Raw genomic sequence first — 17,895 nt, forward strand, 5'->3', positions numbered from 1 at the left:
AGGGAGTGGGACCTCTATCAGCAGGAGTCTAGGTTCTCACCACTTCCCTGTGTGGAGAGCAAAGGAGACCGGTTCTGGTCTCAGGGAACACCCACTTTCCCCACATCTCCCACCATTGTGTCTCAACTCTGAGTCTCCTCTGCTCCTCTGAAGGTTTGGATATTTTCTGTTTTCTGCCCCTTCAAATCTCTCACTTGGGGCTAGGAGCCTAGGCTACCTTGCCGCCTGACTGGGCATTGGTGGGTGGGTGGGAGGGCAAAACGGAAGCTGCTAGACAGGGGACGCCGACTAGACGATGTGGCAGAAAGCTGTCATGATTATGTTTACTAGTTCAGACCTCACTGTCTGTCGTCTGCACTGCAGCTGCCCGCTCTCAGGTACCCTCTGCCCCAGCTTCACCCTGCTCTGAGCTCCTGCTGCAGAATCTTTACAACATGCAAACCTGACCTTGACCTGTGTGTACAGTGTTCTTTGGCTCCTGGCTGTTCCCTGGCTGTTCCCCGGTGCCATCCCGACGCCTCCGCCTGCTGCCCGCCACTGCAGCCGTGCCGGGCCCCTCCAGGCTCTCTTCCTCCCTCTCCCTCTGTACAACCACACTCACTTGTCATTTCCCAAACTCCCTCCGCACTCCTGCAGGTGCTGTTTCACTGACTGAGATGCCTCTCTCCTGCGGGCTGATGAATTCTTGCTCCCTTTCCAACCCAGATCAGCTGCCACCTCCACTAGGAAGTCTTCCTGTCCTTCACTGCCCTTAACCTCATTACCGCAGTGACCTCATCCCTCTGAATATCCCCGATCTCTAATGTGGTTGACTCTATGTCCGTCACTCAGTCCAGAGCAGCAGCTTTAGGGCATGAATTATACTGACTTTTTAAAAGATTGTATCGCTGTTGTTTTTTAAAGATTTTATTCATTTATTTGACAGAGATCACAAGTAGGCAAAGAGGCGGGGTGTGGTGGTGGTGAAGCAGACTCCCCGCTGAAACTATGACCCGAGCAGAAGGCAGTGGCTTAGCCACGGAGCCACCCAGGCGCCCCTAAAAATCGTGTAGTTTTTTTAAAGCACCCTCTGCAGCCGCCAAGGGGCTCGAACCTACGACCCCCAGGTCAGGAGCGGCGCGCTCTACCTACTGACCCAGCCACGTGCCCCCAGTTCGGCTGCTTTCTCTCCGCATCCACACTTTCCAGTTCTGTCCAAGGTGGCCTGCAAATTAACAGGAGCCAAGAAGGCTAGAGGAGGCGGAGCGGGGTTCAGGGGAGCATGAGGGGGAAACGACGGAGGCAAGGGCAGCCGAGGAGCCCTACAGGAACCGCCGAGCCGAGCGCGGACCCGGTCGCCCCCCGGGCCACCTCCTCCGCACCCGGCGGCGCTTCTGCGCCTGCGCCTCCAGGAACTACAAATCCCAGAGGCCCCCGCGGCTCGGGCCGGAAGTGCTGTCCAGCTGCGACGACGGGGAGGGCGGTGGCCCTGCGGCGGGAGATTCAAACTTGGAAGGAGGAGGAACATGGAGCGGCGGAGAGCGGGCGCGGGCCCCGCGCTGTGTGAGTGCAGAGACGGCCGAGGAGGGCGGCGGGCCTGCGCTCGGGCGGGCTCGGGTGGAGGCGGGAGCGGCGAGACGCCCAGACGCCGCCGCGCTTCAGGGCTTCCAGGGTTTTCTCCGGCGTCCCCGGGTTCTGGGTCTGGGCGACGGGGGTGGCCTGGGCGGCCCCACCAGAAGGCAGCAGTGACAGGCGGCAGGCGTGCTGGCCGAGCGCCACCGGCGACGGGACGCCCGGAGAGCTCGGCTTCGCGGGTGCCGAAACCGTGCGGAGACCGCGGGGGTCGGCCGAGGGGCTCTTAAGGGCTCGCTCCTTGGCCGTGTCCCGCGGCTTCAGCTCCAGGGGTCGGGCCGGGGCCCCTGACACGCGTTTGCAACAGCACCGCTTCTCCGCTGCCCCGGGGGATCAGGCGGTGGCCCGCGGGCCGCATTTGCAAAAGCACCGCAGTCCAGAGGGACTGGGGTCAGGGGTCGGCGGCCGAGAGGCTGCTGTCTGACCTCCGCGCCAAAGGCAACATCTCATTTTTCCAGCCCTCCCCCTCTCGGGCCAGCGGGGTCCAGAAAGCTAAGGCCGCGCCCTGGAAAACTAAGGCCAGTGTTCAGGATCTGTTGAAGCAGAGCTAGTTCTGGACCCCAGAAGCCAGAGGACTGATGGTTTTCACGACTGTGTGTGTGTGTGTGTGTGTGTGTGTGTGTGCGCGCGCAAAGCTCTGCGCAGCTCACACAGCCCTCAGCTCATGACTCTGGATGATGGCATCTGCTCACCCGTTTATTTTCCGTGCTTAGCAACCAGCGACGTTCCTTGTACATACCCTGAAGGAACTGATGGGTTTCCTACAGTGGGCGGGTGCTGTCGGGTCTGACCTAGACGGGTGTGTGTGTGCGTGCGTGTGTGTTAACGTGCTTAACTGCTGGTTCCAGTAAGCCCTGCCCCTCGTCCAGGTCACGTTGCACGATATGCAGTATAAGGTGAAGAGCCGGACTGACTTCGAGTATTGGGTCCAAGACCGAGTTGTCTCTCATCAAGTCCTCTGTGTTTGCTTCTTGTGTGTATACAGAGTTCTCTCGGCCTGCCTGATTTTTTAAAAAAAGATTTATTCATTAGAGAGAGCACGGGGCAGAGGCAGAGGCAGAGGGAGAAGCAGGCTCCCCCCTGAGTAGGGAGACCAGTTTGGGGCTGGATCCCAGGTCCCGGGGATCATGACCTGAGAGAAAGCAGATGCTTAAGGACTGAGCCATCCAGGGACCCACGTTTTTCTTTTCTAATGCTAATCCGTGTTTCCTGAGAATAAAGATCCACCAGCCCGGGGCCTGCCCAGGGCCTGACAGAGAGAAGGTAGCACAGGAATGACTGGTTGTTGAGGGATGAGTCCCAGTTGGTCCTCCTAACCCAGCCTCTGGGAGGGGCCTGAGAAGGATGACACAGGTCCAGGTCTTGGAGAACTCAGAGGCTGTTAGGGATGAAATAAGTGGCTGCGTTCCCAGCCATGGAGGAGTCTGGACATCCGTGCAGGAGCCCTGAGGGAAGGGCTTGGAATAGGCTGGAAGGAGGAGTCAGGAGATGGCTGGAGGGAAGGAGCAGGGAGCACCTCTGTCACAGGGGGTGCCGACCAGGGCAGCTTTACGAGATGGGGGCTGAAGATCGGAGCCAGGGGTGTCAGGAAGAGGGGGACGCACGCAGGTGCTTCGGGTCTTGGGGCAGAGTTGCCCAAGAAAGTCTGTTGAGAAGCAGCTTCAGTGCCATGGCCCTTTGATTAACACTCCTCTCCTTGACCTTGTCCCCCTTCCCTCCTCAGACGAACGCCTCACGGCCGAGGAGATGGATGAGCAGAGGCGACAGAATGTTGCCTATCAGTACCTGTGCCGGCTGGAGGAAGCCAAGCGGTGAGCCAAGGGACTGCCCCCTTCTGGTCCCCCATTTCCCACCCTGTTCACTCCAGGCACCTACCCTCTAGCAGATGCAAAAGGCCTGGGGTCCAGTCTTCTCTTTTAAAACTTTATTTTGTTAGCGCGGATTCGGTTTCAAAATTAAGAGGAAGGTCGAGATTCCCCAGGTACCCCCGGCCCCCACACGTACCCAGCCTCCCCTGTCAACATCTGCAGGCAGGGCGCCCCTGTTACTACTGATGAGCTCACCCGAACACGGAGCCTCCCAAAGTCCGTGGTTGACCTTGGGGATCACTCTGCCCTCAAAATCCTCCGTGCTCTGCCTCTTTGTCCCCCCATCCCGCCCCCTGGCAAGCACTCCTTTCTTCTCTTGTCTCCTCGGTTTCTCCGTGGTTGGAATCATACAGTACGAGCCTTTTCAGACTGACCTCTTTCACTTAGTCGTACGCATTCAAGGTTCCTCCGTGTCTCTCAGGGCTTGACAGCTCGTTCTGTTTTAGCGCTGACCGGCCTTCCGTTGTCTGGATGAACCTCAGTTTTCTAGTCCGTCACCTACGGAAGGACATCTTGGCTGCCTTCCAGTTGGGTGCTTGTGAACGAAGCCTCCACCCACGGTGGCGTGCTGGTGTTCATGGGCCGCGCGTTGTGAGTCCTGTGGGTGAATACCAAGGAGCACCATTGCCTGATCACAGGGCAGGAGTGTGTCTCGTTTTGTAAGAAATCACGAAACCTCTAGAGTGGCTGCAGCATCTCAGCGGTCCTGGTCCTGCTCGTCCTCGTCAGCATCCCACGTGGTCAGGGCCCCAGATTTTGGCCATTCTGATAGGTGCGTGGTGGAGTCTCATTGCTTTCGTTTCCATTTCCCCGATGGCACATTCTCCCCCACCCGCTGGTGGGGGGATCTTTCCAGACGCTCGGTTCCCATCCCTGCATCTTCCTCGGCGCCGTGTCTGTCAGTGGGCGTCTGTGGCCCGTATTCTGATCAGTTGTTTGTTCTTGTTGTGTGAGTGTGTGTTTCTGTGAGCTCTGAGCCTGACATGGGGCTCGAACTCATGACCCCAAGATCAAGAGTCACATGCTTCACCCACTGAGTCAGCCAGACACCCTGTTCTCTGTGTATTTCTTTTTTTTTTTCTTTAAGATTTTATTTATTTGACAGACAGAGATCACAAGTGGGCAGAGAGGCAGGCAGAGAGAGAGGGGGGGATGCACGCTCCCTGCTGAGCAGAGAGCCCGATGCGGGGCTCGATCCCAGGACCCTGAGATCATGACTTGAGACAAAGGCAGAGGCTTAACCCACTGAGCCACCCAGGTGCTCCTCTTTGTATATTTCAGATACTAGTGTTTTTAATTTTTTTTTTTTTTTAAGATTTCATGTATTTATTTGACAGAGAGACAGCGAAAGAGGGAACACAAGCAGGGGGAGTGGGAGAGGGAGAAGCAGGCTTCCTGCTGAGCAGGGAGCCCATTGCGGGGCTCGATCCCAGGACCCTGGGATCACCACCTGATCCGAAGGCCAGACGCTTAATGACTGAGCCACCCAGGCTCCCAGATACTGGTCTTTTATTAGATATGTATTTTGCCAATATTTTCTTCCCATGTCTTCCCATTCTCTTTTCTAGAGAAGTTTTTCATTTCATTTCATCTATTTATTTATTTTTAAGATTTTATTTACTTGAGAGAGAGCAAGAGAGCACACGAGCAAAGTAGGGGAGGGGCAGAGGGAGAAGAAGTAGCCTCCCACTGAGCAGAGAGCCCAAGGATGTGGGGCTCGATCCCAGGACCCCAAGATCACAACCCGAGCTGAAGGCAGACGTGTAACTGACTGAGCTAGTCTGGTGCCCCAGTTTCTCATTTTAATTAAGTCCAGCTTATCAATTATTTCTTTCAAAGATTGTGTCTTTGGCATTGTGTCTAAAAAGTCATTGCCTGGGGTGGGGGTGGGCGGGGAGTCATCGCCGGGGTGCCCGGCTGGCTCAGTCTGTAGAGTGTGCAACTCTTGATCTTGGGGTCACGAGTTCAAGTCCCACGTTGGGGATAGACGTTACTAAAATAAAAATTTTTTAAAAAGTCATGGCCACACCGAAGGTCACCTAGGTTTTCCCTTGTGTTCTCTTCTAGGAGTTTTATAGTTTGGTATTTGACATTTAAGCTGATAATCTATTTTGAGTTGATTTTGGTGATGGGTGTAAAGTCTCTGTCTCGGGTTGCCCCAGTGCTGTTTGCTGGAGAGACGCTCCCTGCTCCGCTGGATCGCCTCTGCTCGTCGGTCAGCGGTCAGCTGGCTGTTCTGTGGGTCTGTTTTTCTCCCTTCTGTTCCACGGGTCTGCCCGTCGTTCCCTGAGACACTCTGTCTTGATGACTGTGGCTCAGATGGGCTGCGTCATCCTCCAGGTTTGTTCTCGGCCTGCAGTCTGGTGTGGGCTCTTCTGGACCTTGGGCTCTCCGTACAAACTTTAGAGGCGTTATCTCGATATCCACAAAATAAGTTGCCAGGAGCCCGTGTGGGATGGCGCTGAACCCGCAGACCCAGCCAGGACGAACTAGCGCCTGGGCGGGTGTGGACTCTTCCTGCCCACGAGTGTGGGGTCCCCTCCCCTGAGTTGGTTTGTCCTTTGATCTTACTCATCAGAGTTTCCTAGTTCTCCTCCGAGATCTTGTATATATTTTGCTGGATTTGTACCTAAGTATTTCATTTGGGTGCTAATGGACACCGTATTGTGCTTTTAGTATCAAGTTGCACTTGCTCGCTGTAGTACCTACGGCAGCGACCGACTTTCCGTGTTAGCCTTGTGTCCCACAGCCTTGCGTGAGGTTTTGTGTCTCCTTCTTTCACATTTCCCCTAGACAGTCACGCCATCGTGAGCAAAGACAACACCACCTCCTTCTTGCTCCGTGCGCTCTTCCGGGCTGTCTCTAAATGTAGGGCCGTCTGCTTGCATGGTCCCCTCAGCAGTGTTCTAATACCCACAGAAGTTACCCATTAATCCTTGGGAGATCGACACCCGGCCATTTTCAAATTTTCCTGATTGTCTGGAAAAGTAACCTATTTTTCGATTTTTTGATCGCCTTCGTCAAAGAAGGTTCCAGCAAAGCTCACAGGTTACATCTGGTTGTTGCTTGTCTTGAATCTTCTTTAATCCAGAATAGCTCACCTTCCCTTCTCACTTCTTCATGTCACCGACTTGGAGAAGCCACCGGCCTGCCGGCCGTGTAGACGCATCACATTCTGGGTTTGTCTGTTTACCTCCTTGTGTCCAGCGGCTTGCTCCCCTGTACCCCGTGTTTCCTGCACATGGACGCTGCCTCCACGGCTCTCTTTCTAACCTGCAGAGGATTTCTAGCGTTCTCCGGGAAAGCAGGTGGCGTGGGTAGGCCAGAAGTCAGGTGGCTGTGGCTGGGAAGGCACAGAGCGAGGCATGACTGGCTCTCTTTGAGGATGGAGGCTTTCCTGGAGGTGTCCGTGCACAAACCTTTGGAGGTCCCGTGCCCCCCCTCATGCCACTATCAGTGACAATATGCTTTCCGAGTCTTCTCCCAGTGCGCTCATAGTCGTTAGCTCGTGTCCCCCCTTGCGCGCCCCCGGCAGCCGCCCCCCCCCCCCCCCCCCCGCCGGAGGCAGTGAGAGCAGCCAAGCCCTCTTCAGTCTGCGGGTCACATGGTGTGGCTCTGAGATGTGTGCGTGTGCGCGGGGGGGATGCTGTACAGAGCAGGTCTTCCGATTCCAAGGGCTCTGGCCTTTCTGTCCCTTTGTGCAGCTCCCATCACCTCGGGGGGTTCCCCACGACCCCCATCGTCATCAAAGTTGGGTTCTAAGCTGTGTAGACATAACTCTTCAGGCCTTGGTTCTCAGAAAACTCACAGAGAGAGAAGCGAGCAGACGCGGTGCAGTGGGACAGGCGTGTGAACCAGACCGAGAGACAGGGTCTCGCGGGCAGCTGCTAAGGGCCTCCCTGCAGACACACGGGTTCAGGATCCGTCAGGGAAGAGTCCTGGGGGTGAGCAGGGTCCCAGGACTGGCCATTCCAGCGCCTGTGGCAGCTTGGGATCCAGTGGCAGCAGCTAGAGCACGGGCAGAGGGAGGAGCTAGGAGTAGGACAGGAACCAAGAGTCAGGGACCCCTCTGTGCTGGGGGGATGGGGTGGCGATGGGCTCTGTTCCGCTCCCACACTTTCAGCTGGATGGAGGCCTGCCTGAAGGAGGAGCTCCCTTCGCCGGTGGAGCTGGAGGAGAGCCTCCGGAACGGAGTGCTGCTGGCCAAGCTGGGCCACTGTTTTGCGCCCGCCGTTGTCCCCTTGAAGAAGATCTATGATGCGGAGCAGCTGCGCTACCAGGTGGGGAAGGGAGGTCTCTACCTTCCAGCTGCTTCCTCTCAAGCTTCCCCTTCTCAAGGCTGTGACAGTAAGGCAACCATATAATTTATTGTCCAAACTTGGACATGGTTGCGGATGAAAGGGGCTGCTCTCAGCCACTGCACGGGGTCACCGGGAGTGGCTCGGGTCCCCCTGGCTGGACACTGTGTGCAGGCTTTAACAGCAGGGGACACTTGCTAGCTAGGCGCTGAGATGCCCCTGGTGGGATGCTTCTAAGCCAGTCGACACTCAGAGGCTTATGGGCTTTGCCGCCATGACGATATTCCTGGGCCTGCTGCCCCTTCCGTGCGCCCTGGCCAGCCCAGCCCTGTCTCCTCACCTCACCTCCAGACTCCCCTTTGCTGGGAAGCCTTCCTGGGTGGTTAATCCCACATCTGCCCCTTCCTTCCCAAATGTCCTGCGGGTCAACCTTTCCTGTGGTTTCCATCTGTCTGTGTCTCTCTGTCTTCGGGGCTGGGGGATGAAATATGGGAAACCCATAGGCCAGGATCCTCTGGCTCCTCCTGCCCTCCAGGCTTCTGAGCTGGGTCTGGGCTCTGACCACGGGGAGCCCTGAGAACCGTGGAAATAGATTCTTATCCCTTCCCTCCCTTTCAGGCAACCGGCTTGCACTTCCGGCACACGGACAACATCAACTTGTGGTTGTCTGCGGTGGCCCGCGTCGGCCTGCCTTCGGTAACGCTGGGCCTCGAGATTGGGGTTCATCTTTGCCCCCCACTAACCCCCACCCCCTGTGTGCATGCTTCGTCCCCCGGGACCCTTCAACCCCCGCCTCGTTCCTCTCCTGAGTGAACCTGATCGGAGGGTTTCGATGGCGGCTGCCTGTCTCTCAACCATGCCACCTGGCGCTGCCTCTCCTTCCCTCGGGTGAGGCAAGTGGAGGGAGATGGAGGCTCCCTTACCCCAGCTGCAGGGTCCCCACTAGTGGGTGAGGCCCCCATATGCTGCTGGAGATGGGCTCACGGGAGCCAGGCTTCTTCCCAGGTCGACAAGCGAGGCCACACCACAGGCCACGTCCCTTGGGGGTGGACTCGGAAGCCTAGCCCCTAGACCCCCGCCGGACACGTGCTGAGTGTTCCTCGAGCTCTTCGGACCTTACATGTTTCTTGACTGTAAAGGGGCATGGTGGCCCCCCTGGACCCACCCTGGACAGTTGTCAGGAGGACTGGGTGGTCTGCGTGGTTCCCTCTGCAAATAGTAGAGAACTGGGCGCATTAGGGCACCGCGGGACTCCACCGTGTATGTCTTCCTCCGGGGAACTGGGAGACAAGGAGGCGGCAGCAAAGAAAGGCTCAGTGGGAGGCAGGGGAAACTGAGGCATCTGTCCTCAGTGAGGCGGGAACACAGTGAGGTCCCCAGGAATCTCAAGTGGCCAAGAGGTTTTGGGGTTAGACCTCAGCAGTCCCCAGGGGGCATGGGACGCCATGCTCCAAGGACTCGGTTCTTTGAGGGGCCCCCGAACTGCTCAGAGGCCTCTGGCTTAGAGACAGGGGTGAGTTCCCTGCCCCATCATGGTCCTTGACGGCGTGTGCCTCCTTGGGCCTCTGCGGGAGCATGGCCGCTTATCTGGCGAGAGTCCAAGGCCAGGAGAACAGTCTCACTGTGTCTCTAGGACGCATAGGGGGCCTCATTCTCCTGGAGGATATGGCCGGCGTCCTACAACCTTGAGAGACCTGCCTGTGTCTAGTGAGCCCAGGGCTGTGACTGTGGCTGGGCCTTGGTTCAATATGTGGCCCCAGGGCCTTTCTCTAATGCTGAGTGTGTAGGTACAGCGCTGGCTGTAAATGGCCGGGGAGACGGGCCTAGAAGTCACAGGCCACAGAGGAGCACACAGCCGGGTGGGAGAGGACACCGTTCCTCGTCCCTCTCTCTGTGGCTGATGTAGTGGTGTTTCTGATGGCTATAACCAGCTGGCTTCTCCCGCAGACCTTCCTCCCGGAGACCACAGACATCTATGACAAGAAGAACATGCCCCGGGCGATCTACTGCATCCACGCGCTCAGGTGAGGGGCACTGAGCTCTCATCCTCTGTTTCCTCCCAGTCGATGCAGCTGCAGATGTGGGAGCAGGAAGGAGGGTGGGTCGGCCACAGGAGCGCGTCTCAGGAGGGGGAGACTGTAGATGTCTGTGGTTGCATCTAGGTTTATGAGTGCATCTTTTTACTGGAGAGAGAGAGCATGCGCACAATTGGGGGGGGCATAGAGGGAGAAGCGGACTCCCCGTGGAGCAGGGAGCCTGACTCGGGACTCGATCCCAGGACCCTGAGATCATGACCTGAGCGGAGGGCAGACGCTTCACCCACTGAGGCCCCCAGATGCTGTTCGTGTGCATCCACGACACGTTTGTGTGTGTGATTCGTGGGGTGAAGGAAAAGGGCAACAGGGAAGGGTCTTCCGCTGGTGACCAGGGCCCAGAGGAATCAAAACAGGCCCCATCAAGAGCGTCGCAGGCGAGTCACTTAGCGTGAGTGGTGACCGCTGTCTGGCTCTACCCACGGCCAGCCATTAGCAACCAGTGGCTAAATCCTAAATCCTAAAGTGACCGACCCATCCCCGGGTCTGCCTTGTCGCCTCCTCCTGACTTCATTTCCCACGTCCGCGTGCCCGGGCCTGCGGGTCTCGGCTTACCATGTCCCATCTCTGAACACTGACTGCTACAGCCATGCGCCCTTCTCTGGGAAGTCCTGATCCCCCCGACCTCTCCACCATCCCATTTCTCTTCTGCAGCACTTGTCTTGGGCTTGCTTCCAGTAACCTCACTCCCTGTGGACCAGGGAGCCTTGGTCCCCACGTCGGGGTCCCTGTGGATCTCACACAGACCCACGCATCCAGCACACCAACATAAATAGGGCCCAACGCCTTTCCTTCTTTTCCAGTCTCTTCCTCTTCCGGCTGGGACTGGCCCCGCAGATCCATGATCTGTATGGGAAAGTGAAGTTCTCAGGTGAGCCCAGCTCCTTCCCCAGCCGCCTGCATGGGAGGGTCTTGAGGGGGCTCTGGCCCTGAGGAAAGGCTTCTGTGGTGTCTTCGCAGCCGAGGAGCTCAGCAACATGGCCGCTGAGCTGGCCAAGTACGGCCTCCAGCTGCCGGCCTTCAGCAGGATTGGGGGCATCCTGGCCAGTGAGCTGTCGGTGGACCAGGCTGCAGGTAGGGGCCGGGCTCTGGCCTGCAAGGGGCGGGCTCCATGGGAACGGGGAGCCTCTGGGCCTCAGATGGATTCTGGGTGCCTCTCATGGGTGGGAGGCTGCCAGGCCTGCCGGGCGGGGGAGGGGAATGATACTAGAGCGGCTGCGGCTGGCCTCCTGACCTTGTTCCCTCACCCCTCCCAGTCCACGCCGCCGTCCTCGCCATCAACGAGGCAGTGGAGCGGGGGGTGGTTGAGGACACCCTGGCGGCCTTGCAGAACCCCAGCGCCCTGCTGGGGAATCTCCGAGAGCCTCTGGCGGCCATCTACCAGGAGCTGCTGGCCCAGGCCAAGGCAGAGAAGGCCGCCAGTGCCCAGACCCGCGTAAGGAGCAGCCTCGGGCTCCGAGAGCCAGGCAGCCCAGGAGCCCCGCAGTGGACAGGACTCCTGGGGTCCTGTCCCACGCCCCAGAGTAGCTGAGAGAAAGTGTTGCTTGTGGGTTATTGTCGAGAAACAGGAGAGGCACCGGGGAGAATGATGAGGACTGAGAGGAGAAGGCAGGAGGGGGTTCTGGGTTTGGGGTGGGCTGAGACGGGGACGTAGAACTGGATGAGACCGACAGGAGATGCCAAAGGCGGGCCTGAAGCCCTGGGTTCCCCAGACTTCTGACCAGACTGCCCTTGGGGAAGGCCCCTGCGGGAGGAAAGAGGTACAGATGGGGGGAGGAGGAGGAGAAGACGAGGCCGGGGTCCCAGGCCTCACTCTCGGTGCAGGAGGGCGGAGAGAGCTGGGACGTGTATGACTGCTTCCTGACTCAGGCTGAGATTCAAGGCAACATCAACCACGTCAATGGTGAGAGAAGTGGGTCCAGAGGCCTTGGGGTGCTCTCGGGCTGAGCCCTTGTATTGGGCGGTTTGGGGGTGGCTTTTGCTTGGGCCGGCGGCCCTCATGTCTCAGGGAAAAAGAGAAAGATCCATGCCAAGAAGCAGCGTGTGTCCTGTTGTGAGGCCTCTGTGCCCAGAGCTGCGCCCCATCGGGGGTGCTTGTGTTTGGATAGAGATCCATGGGGAGGGCCGAGGCGAGGGCAGGCCTTCCGGCTCTGGGTCAGGCTCCCTCCCGAGAAGGAGGTGTGAGGAATGGATTGGGGGGGCAGGAGGGGCTGCTGGAAGCCTGGGGACAGAGGGGGCCTCCGCCTGTTTGGGGGGGTGCGGTGGGAAGATCCCGCTGAGGGTTTGGGGCTGGGGCAGGGTGAGGGGGCTCTAGGGCGGCGGGAAGAATAGGGCTGGGCTTTCACATGTTGTCCGCTGTGTTGTCTTGGTCTTTTGCAGTCCATGAGGCTCTAGAAGCTGTTGATGATGCCCTAGAGAGACAGAACCCTGAGGCCTTGCTGGAGGCCCTTCTGGACCCGGCGCTGGCCCTGCGAGGGCTCAGGAGAGACTTTGCTGGCTGGTACTTGGAACAGCTAAGCTCAGACAGAGAACAGAAAGCACAGGTCAGGCCCACTGCCTGCTGTTGGCTGTGGGGTACGGGGTGGGTGTCTTCCTTAGGCCCCGCCTCTGTCACCTGCTGGTGTTCAGGCAGGGCCAAGTATGTGTGCAAATGATTACATCACCCCAAAGCTTACGGGCCTAAACTGACTGGGGGGACCCAGAGGCAGCCGACGGGCAGTGATAGGCTCCCCTGTTGCTGAGGGGGACCTCAGCTTGGCGATGTCATCTCCACGGCTGCTGGTGCTCTGCCCAGCGTCTGGGTGGGTCTGTTGGTGCCTGCTGGACACGAGGATGCAGAGGCTCGCGGCAGGGGAGTCGGGCGCTGCGGGGAGCCGGGGCTGGCGGCATCTGTGGGAGTTCATGCCCGGGGCTCCCCTCTGCTTCGCCCCTTCCCCTCCCCAGGAGCTGGGCCTACTGGAGCTTCTGGAAAAGGAAGAGGTCCAAGCTGGTGTGGCTGCAGCCAACATGAAGGGTGACCAGGAGCAAGCCAGTAAGTCGCCTCCGGCCAGGCCTTCCTGGCTTCTGTGTAGGGCCACGCAGACTGGTGCTGATGGGGCCTCTCCCCATCCCCGCCCATCGGGGCTGCCCGGAGGCATGCGACAGCTAGGCTCCTGAAGGCCTTGGGGGTCCTGATGACCCATGCTGCGGGGCGGGGTCCGGGCCAGGCAGCCCTCTGCAGGGCACTTCCCCTGCGTGGGGCCACTTTCAACCTGCTTGAGGCCTTTGGCTTCTGTGTAGCGATTTCCCAGGTTAGAGAGAAACTCATGATCCCACTCAGTTCCCCTTAAAAACCCTGCGTACGAATATAATTGTTTATTAGAGGAGTGTGTTGGTGACCATATCTCTCCCGGGGGTCAGCCCGCCCACCGCAGGAGCGAGAGGAGGCAGGGCACAGGCCTGAGCTGCAGCCCGAGGCCACCAGGCCTGTCACAGCTGCGGGCACCACCCGCTGGCCTGGCCGCTCGTTGCAGTCGCTCGCTCGTCCGCTGCCGATGTGCGGGCCAGCTGCTCATGTCTTTGCTGGATGCCGCAGGCCTTCCTGGGCTCTGCCACGTGCGCGACGGCCTAGCCCTCAGTCCCACGCGCTCGGCCGGGGAGATGAGGCCTGCGGTTCTCCCCTCCCTTCTCATCCGCCCAGTCTAGCTACCCAGACAGCCTGCTCTTCCCGGGCAGCACAGCCTGCCCCACCGCCGGACCTCTGGTTGTCCGGGTTTCGTTTCTGCACAGTCACCACGATGGGCGGGCGACAGCGTCCAGCGCGGCCTCCGCTACTTCGTGCTCCCTGACGGCCGGGGCCCTGGGGGACGGAAGGCGGTGCTGACGCAGGGTGGCTGGTCTTCATACCCTCGTTTCTCGCCACAGACCCGCCTCCTTGATGCCAGGGCCTAGACCTGCCTGGCATTTTCCAAATCCTGCTGTTCGAGACCCCACGGATGCCCTCCGACCCCTTCAGGCTTAACTGCGGCCCTTTGCGGCCCAAACGGGTCCACTGTGGCGCTGGTTGCCCATCCCTCTGTGCTGTCGGCTTGATTTGGCCCCCAGAGCCCGTTGTCTGGCCTCCCGCCAGTCCCGCCCCGCCGTCCCCGCCGTCCTCACAGAGGCGGCCCTCCCTTACCTGCCACGGTGCCCGTCTCTGGACCGGACAAGTGGCTTCTTCTGACTCCGCGCACGTCTTCCTCCAAAACGCTTTGATGCTTATTTTGAACAGAGCGGAAGGCAGAACAATTGTGCCTTTTTTTTTTAAAGGCTTATTTGAGTGAGTGTGTGTGTGTGCCCTTGTGCGTGGCAGGGGAGGGGCAGCGGGAGAGAATCCCAAGCAGCCGCCCCACTGAGCGCCGACCCGGGGCTGCAGCTCAGGACCCTGAGATTGTGACCTGAGCCAAACCCCAGAGTCAGACGCTCTGGTGGCCATAGCACCCAGGCAACCTGAGGCAGAACTTTGAAGAGTAGTTGTCCAGCCGTTCTGCCTCTGAGACCCCAGCAGGAGCCAGTTAGCTGGGAGAGGGGGCCGGGCCCTGGGTGCCCAGACTGCGCAGCCCTCCCCCTCCTCCCCTGCAGTGCTCCAGGCCGTGCGCAGGATCAACAGAGCCATCCAGCGGGGAGCAGCGGCTGCCATCGTGGAGGAGCTGATGTGCCCGGAAGCTCAGCTGCCTCCTGTGTGCCCCGGCGCCCCGGCCGTGTACCAGCAGGAGCTAAGGGCGCTCCAGCAGCAGCGGGGCGGGGTGAGCCCCAGACCACACCCCCAGCAGAGCACCCTTGGTGGGCTCCGGGAGGGAGGTGGGCCGCCATCCCTGCGTGTTGAGCTGACCCTAGGCGCTAGGACCCCTGAGCAGACGCTGCTCTACACACATGCAATACGAGAACCCCACCGGCTAAGGTTTCCATTTTAGAGATGAGGAGAGTGAGACGCAGAGGCTGATACAGCTCCCACCACAGCTGCAGCCGGCCGTGCAGGAGTGAGCGCAAATGCGTGGAGGCCCCCATGGCTCACCCCTCTGTCTGGCAGCCCCCACCCCTGTGCAAACAGCTCCTCCCACAGCAGGGTGGTCTTATGCAGAGACTCCCCAGTCCCAGGGGGAGCTGGAATGTACCCGAGGTCCAGACAGTCCCAGGCAGGGAGAAGGGGATGATGTCGGGGTGGAGGACTTCAGACTAGGAAATGGAGGGAGAAGCACTGGGAGTGAGTCTGGAAAGGCTTCCTGGAAGAAAAGAGCCCAGTGCAGAGTCAGACCTGCGACACGAAGTTCAGAGCATGACCCTGGTCGTGGCCACTTTGGAGGCTGCAGTAGGAGGTGTGCGGGAGGTAAAGAAAGCCCTGGGCCCCGGGTCATGGACACCAGAGTGGGAGGTAACTTCCAACTCTGTGCATCCTTGCGTGGGCCCTCGGGCAAGTGAGCTCCTTGTCTGCCCCTGAGTTCATATAACGACACAGAAGCAGTAGTGTGTTTAGTACATGGGATTGTCACGAGGCTTAGAGTCGCCGCACACGTCAGCCGTGAGCCTGGCCTGTGACCTCCGTGGCTGAGATTCTCCTTGGCGGGAGTCTGCCCTGTGGGGAGACCGCACGGTGCCCCAGACATGGGGATCAGCACACACCAGGGTTTGGAAAGGAGGAGAAGCCGGGGCCACTGAGTGGGACTGGGGCCTCTTTGTCCCTCTCTATCCCCTGGAGCCTTGCGAGCTTTCTGGTGCTTGCTAGGAACCACCAGGAAGCCCGTGGGCTCATGGTTGAGCGTGGGCCCTGGAACCTGGGGGCTGGGTTTAGCTTCCGTGACTATGAGGCCGCTGGGACTTGGGTCAGAGACTGGGGTGCAGGGATGCCTCGAGGGCGGGCTGGCCATGGCCCCAAGCCTTCACCAGTCCCTTGGGACTCGGCACTCCCCTGTTACAGGAGCTAGGCCACGAGGAGCTCTTCGTGGCGGTGGAGATGCTGTCAGCTGTGGTCCTGATCAACCAGGCCCTGGAGGCCGGGGACGTCGGTGGCTTCTGGAGCAGTCTGGTGAACCCCGCCAGCGGCCTGGCCGAGGTGGAAGGAGAGAACGCTCAGCGGTGAGAGAGGTTGAACCCTGTGGCCGAGGGCAGGGGTGGAGGCGAGCCTCAGCTCTGCTGGAGACCCGCCTTCGGCGCTGCCCTGCTCTCGCCCGGCCCCTCCCTGGGTCTGTTCGGGCTCCTCAGCCCCTGCTGTCCTGGGAGTGGGGCTCAGTCCTCCCCGCTTCCAGCATGTTCTGTGCTTCCAAGCCAAGGTACTGGAAGAGCAAAGAACAGAACCAAATTCCTGCTCTCATCCACCCAACATGGCGGGACGAAAGGGAGGAGGAGCCGTGGCCAGACCCAGACTGGCCGAGGGGGTGACTGGTGGGGACATGTGGGGGTTACGGGAGGCCCCATTGGCAAGGGGACTTTGAGAGAGCCCTCAGGGCCTCTGACTGTGTTTGTCATTGCACAGGCCCAGGGCTGGACGTGTGCTTGGCACGGCAGGGTAGCGCGAGGAGAGAGAGCGGCGACTAGGGCGGGGATGTAGAGGCCACACTGTGGCCTTGACTTTCCCTCTCAGCGGGAAGGAAGCCATGGTGGGGGTGGGGGGTGGCCTGGAGGGGGCGGTCTGAGCTACGATTGCCGGCTCGCCTTGGCTGCTGGGCTGAGGACGGCCCCGGGTTGGACGCCACAAGCAGACAGCCTCCAGCGTGGGTGGGGACGCCTGTTCGAGGGCAGTGACCGTGGAAGTGGCGAGGGGAGACTGGTTGGGAATCTGTTCTTGAAGGGGATGAGACGGGATAGGGTTGTGTGTGGATGTGGGCTGTGAGACAGAGTGTGGTCGGATGGGACGCCGCGATCTTTGTCCTCAGAGGCTGGAGCGCATGTCGGCCGAAGTGGGCAGGACTGCGCGGCATAGGCTGAACGGCTCGGGCTGGGTTTCGGGAGCTCACCAGGCGTTCCCGGGCTGCAGGTGGACTCCGGGGAGTCACTTAGGCTCTGGCATCTCAAGCCAGGAGCTCAGGATAGGGGTGTGGAGCCCCAGCGGTGGGAGGCTCAGGCGTGTGGGAGTCCTGGAGGAGGCAGCACAGGGGCTTTGAAAGCGCGACCCGCAAGGTGGGAAGGGAGTCCGGAGCCTGCGAGGGAGGCCGAGCAGTGCCCGGAAGTGCCCTCACCCCTGGCTGACACTGCCCCTGCGGCTCTCCCCTCCCGTGCCTGCTGCCAGTTACTTTGATGGTCTGGCGGAGCTGCGCCGAGTGCTGGCCGGGGCCGTCCTGAGCTGGAACGACCTGCAGGCCACCGTGCACCGGGTCAACGCCCAGGTCCAGGAAGAGACTGACCGTGAGTGGAATCCCGGGCAGGTGGAGGCAGCTTGGCGCGGGCAGCTTACCATCCCTTCCCGTGAGTCTGAGTCCTCGGCCCACCTGGATCTCTCCTTCCTAGAGGTCCTTGCCGTCAGCCTCATCAACGAGGCTCTGGACCAGGGCAGCCCCGAGAAGACCCTGTCTGCGCTCCTGCTTCCCTCGGCTGGCCTGGACGACATCAGCCTTCCTGTCGCCCCTCGGTACCATCTCCTTCTCGTGGCAGCCAAGAGGCAGAAGGCCCAGGTGAGGTCTGAGTGGGCTGAGTCTGTCCCCAGAGCGGGAAGGGCCTCCCCTGTGGGTAGAGCTGTGCCTGGGCTGCACCTTAGGAGAGCCCCGTGTGATGAGACAGTCCCTTCTGAGGGGGAGGCCAGGAGGGACCATGCGGGAAGGTGGCCGTCGGGCTGGGCCCTGGCCCGAGCTTCAGCTGCCAGCATGCAGAGTGGTGGGGCCTGCTGAGTGGCAAGGGCCCAGGCCTGGGGGCCGGACAGCCAGGCTGCACTCCCTGGTCTAAGCTCTGCTTGTTGGTGCGTAAAACACCACGTGCCCTGGTGCTCCCTCCGTGCCTTCTGGAATGGGTTCTGAGCGTGTGGCACCCTGAGCCACGGCCGTCCGGAGCAGCCGAGGGCTGGGCCTGCCTGCTGGACTG

At 60.1% G+C, this 17,895-nt stretch overlaps 1 protein-coding gene across 1 annotated transcript in view; it reads left to right on the top strand.

Annotated features, from left to right (window-relative positions):
* The first annotated feature begins 1,376 nt into the window (after positions 1 to 1,376).
* Positions 1,377 to 17,895, top strand: part of IQGAP3 (IQ motif containing GTPase activating protein 3) — a 33,804-nt gene continuing 17,285 nt past the window's right edge. The window contains exons 1-15 of the mRNA XM_047704016.1: positions 1,377 to 1,542; positions 3,335 to 3,422; positions 7,603 to 7,759; positions 8,396 to 8,473; positions 9,725 to 9,801; positions 10,674 to 10,741; positions 10,831 to 10,944; positions 11,127 to 11,305; positions 11,695 to 11,773; positions 12,250 to 12,413; positions 12,814 to 12,901; positions 14,470 to 14,633; positions 15,803 to 15,960; positions 17,111 to 17,226; positions 17,329 to 17,492. Coding sequence (XP_047559972.1) covers positions 1,506 to 1,542; positions 3,335 to 3,422; positions 7,603 to 7,759; positions 8,396 to 8,473; positions 9,725 to 9,801; positions 10,674 to 10,741; positions 10,831 to 10,944; positions 11,127 to 11,305; positions 11,695 to 11,773; positions 12,250 to 12,413; positions 12,814 to 12,901; positions 14,470 to 14,633; positions 15,803 to 15,960; positions 17,111 to 17,226; positions 17,329 to 17,492 — 1,731 coding nt within the window. The 5' untranslated portion in view covers positions 1,377 to 1,505. The remainder of the gene's footprint in view (positions 1,543 to 3,334; positions 3,423 to 7,602; positions 7,760 to 8,395; positions 8,474 to 9,724; positions 9,802 to 10,673; positions 10,742 to 10,830; positions 10,945 to 11,126; positions 11,306 to 11,694; positions 11,774 to 12,249; positions 12,414 to 12,813; positions 12,902 to 14,469; positions 14,634 to 15,802; positions 15,961 to 17,110; positions 17,227 to 17,328; positions 17,493 to 17,895) is intronic.

This window comes from Lutra lutra, chromosome 15 (genome assembly GCF_902655055.1).
Source record: "Lutra lutra chromosome 15, mLutLut1.2, whole genome shotgun sequence".
Taxonomy (NCBI): Eukaryota; Metazoa; Chordata; class Mammalia; order Carnivora; family Mustelidae; genus Lutra; species Lutra lutra.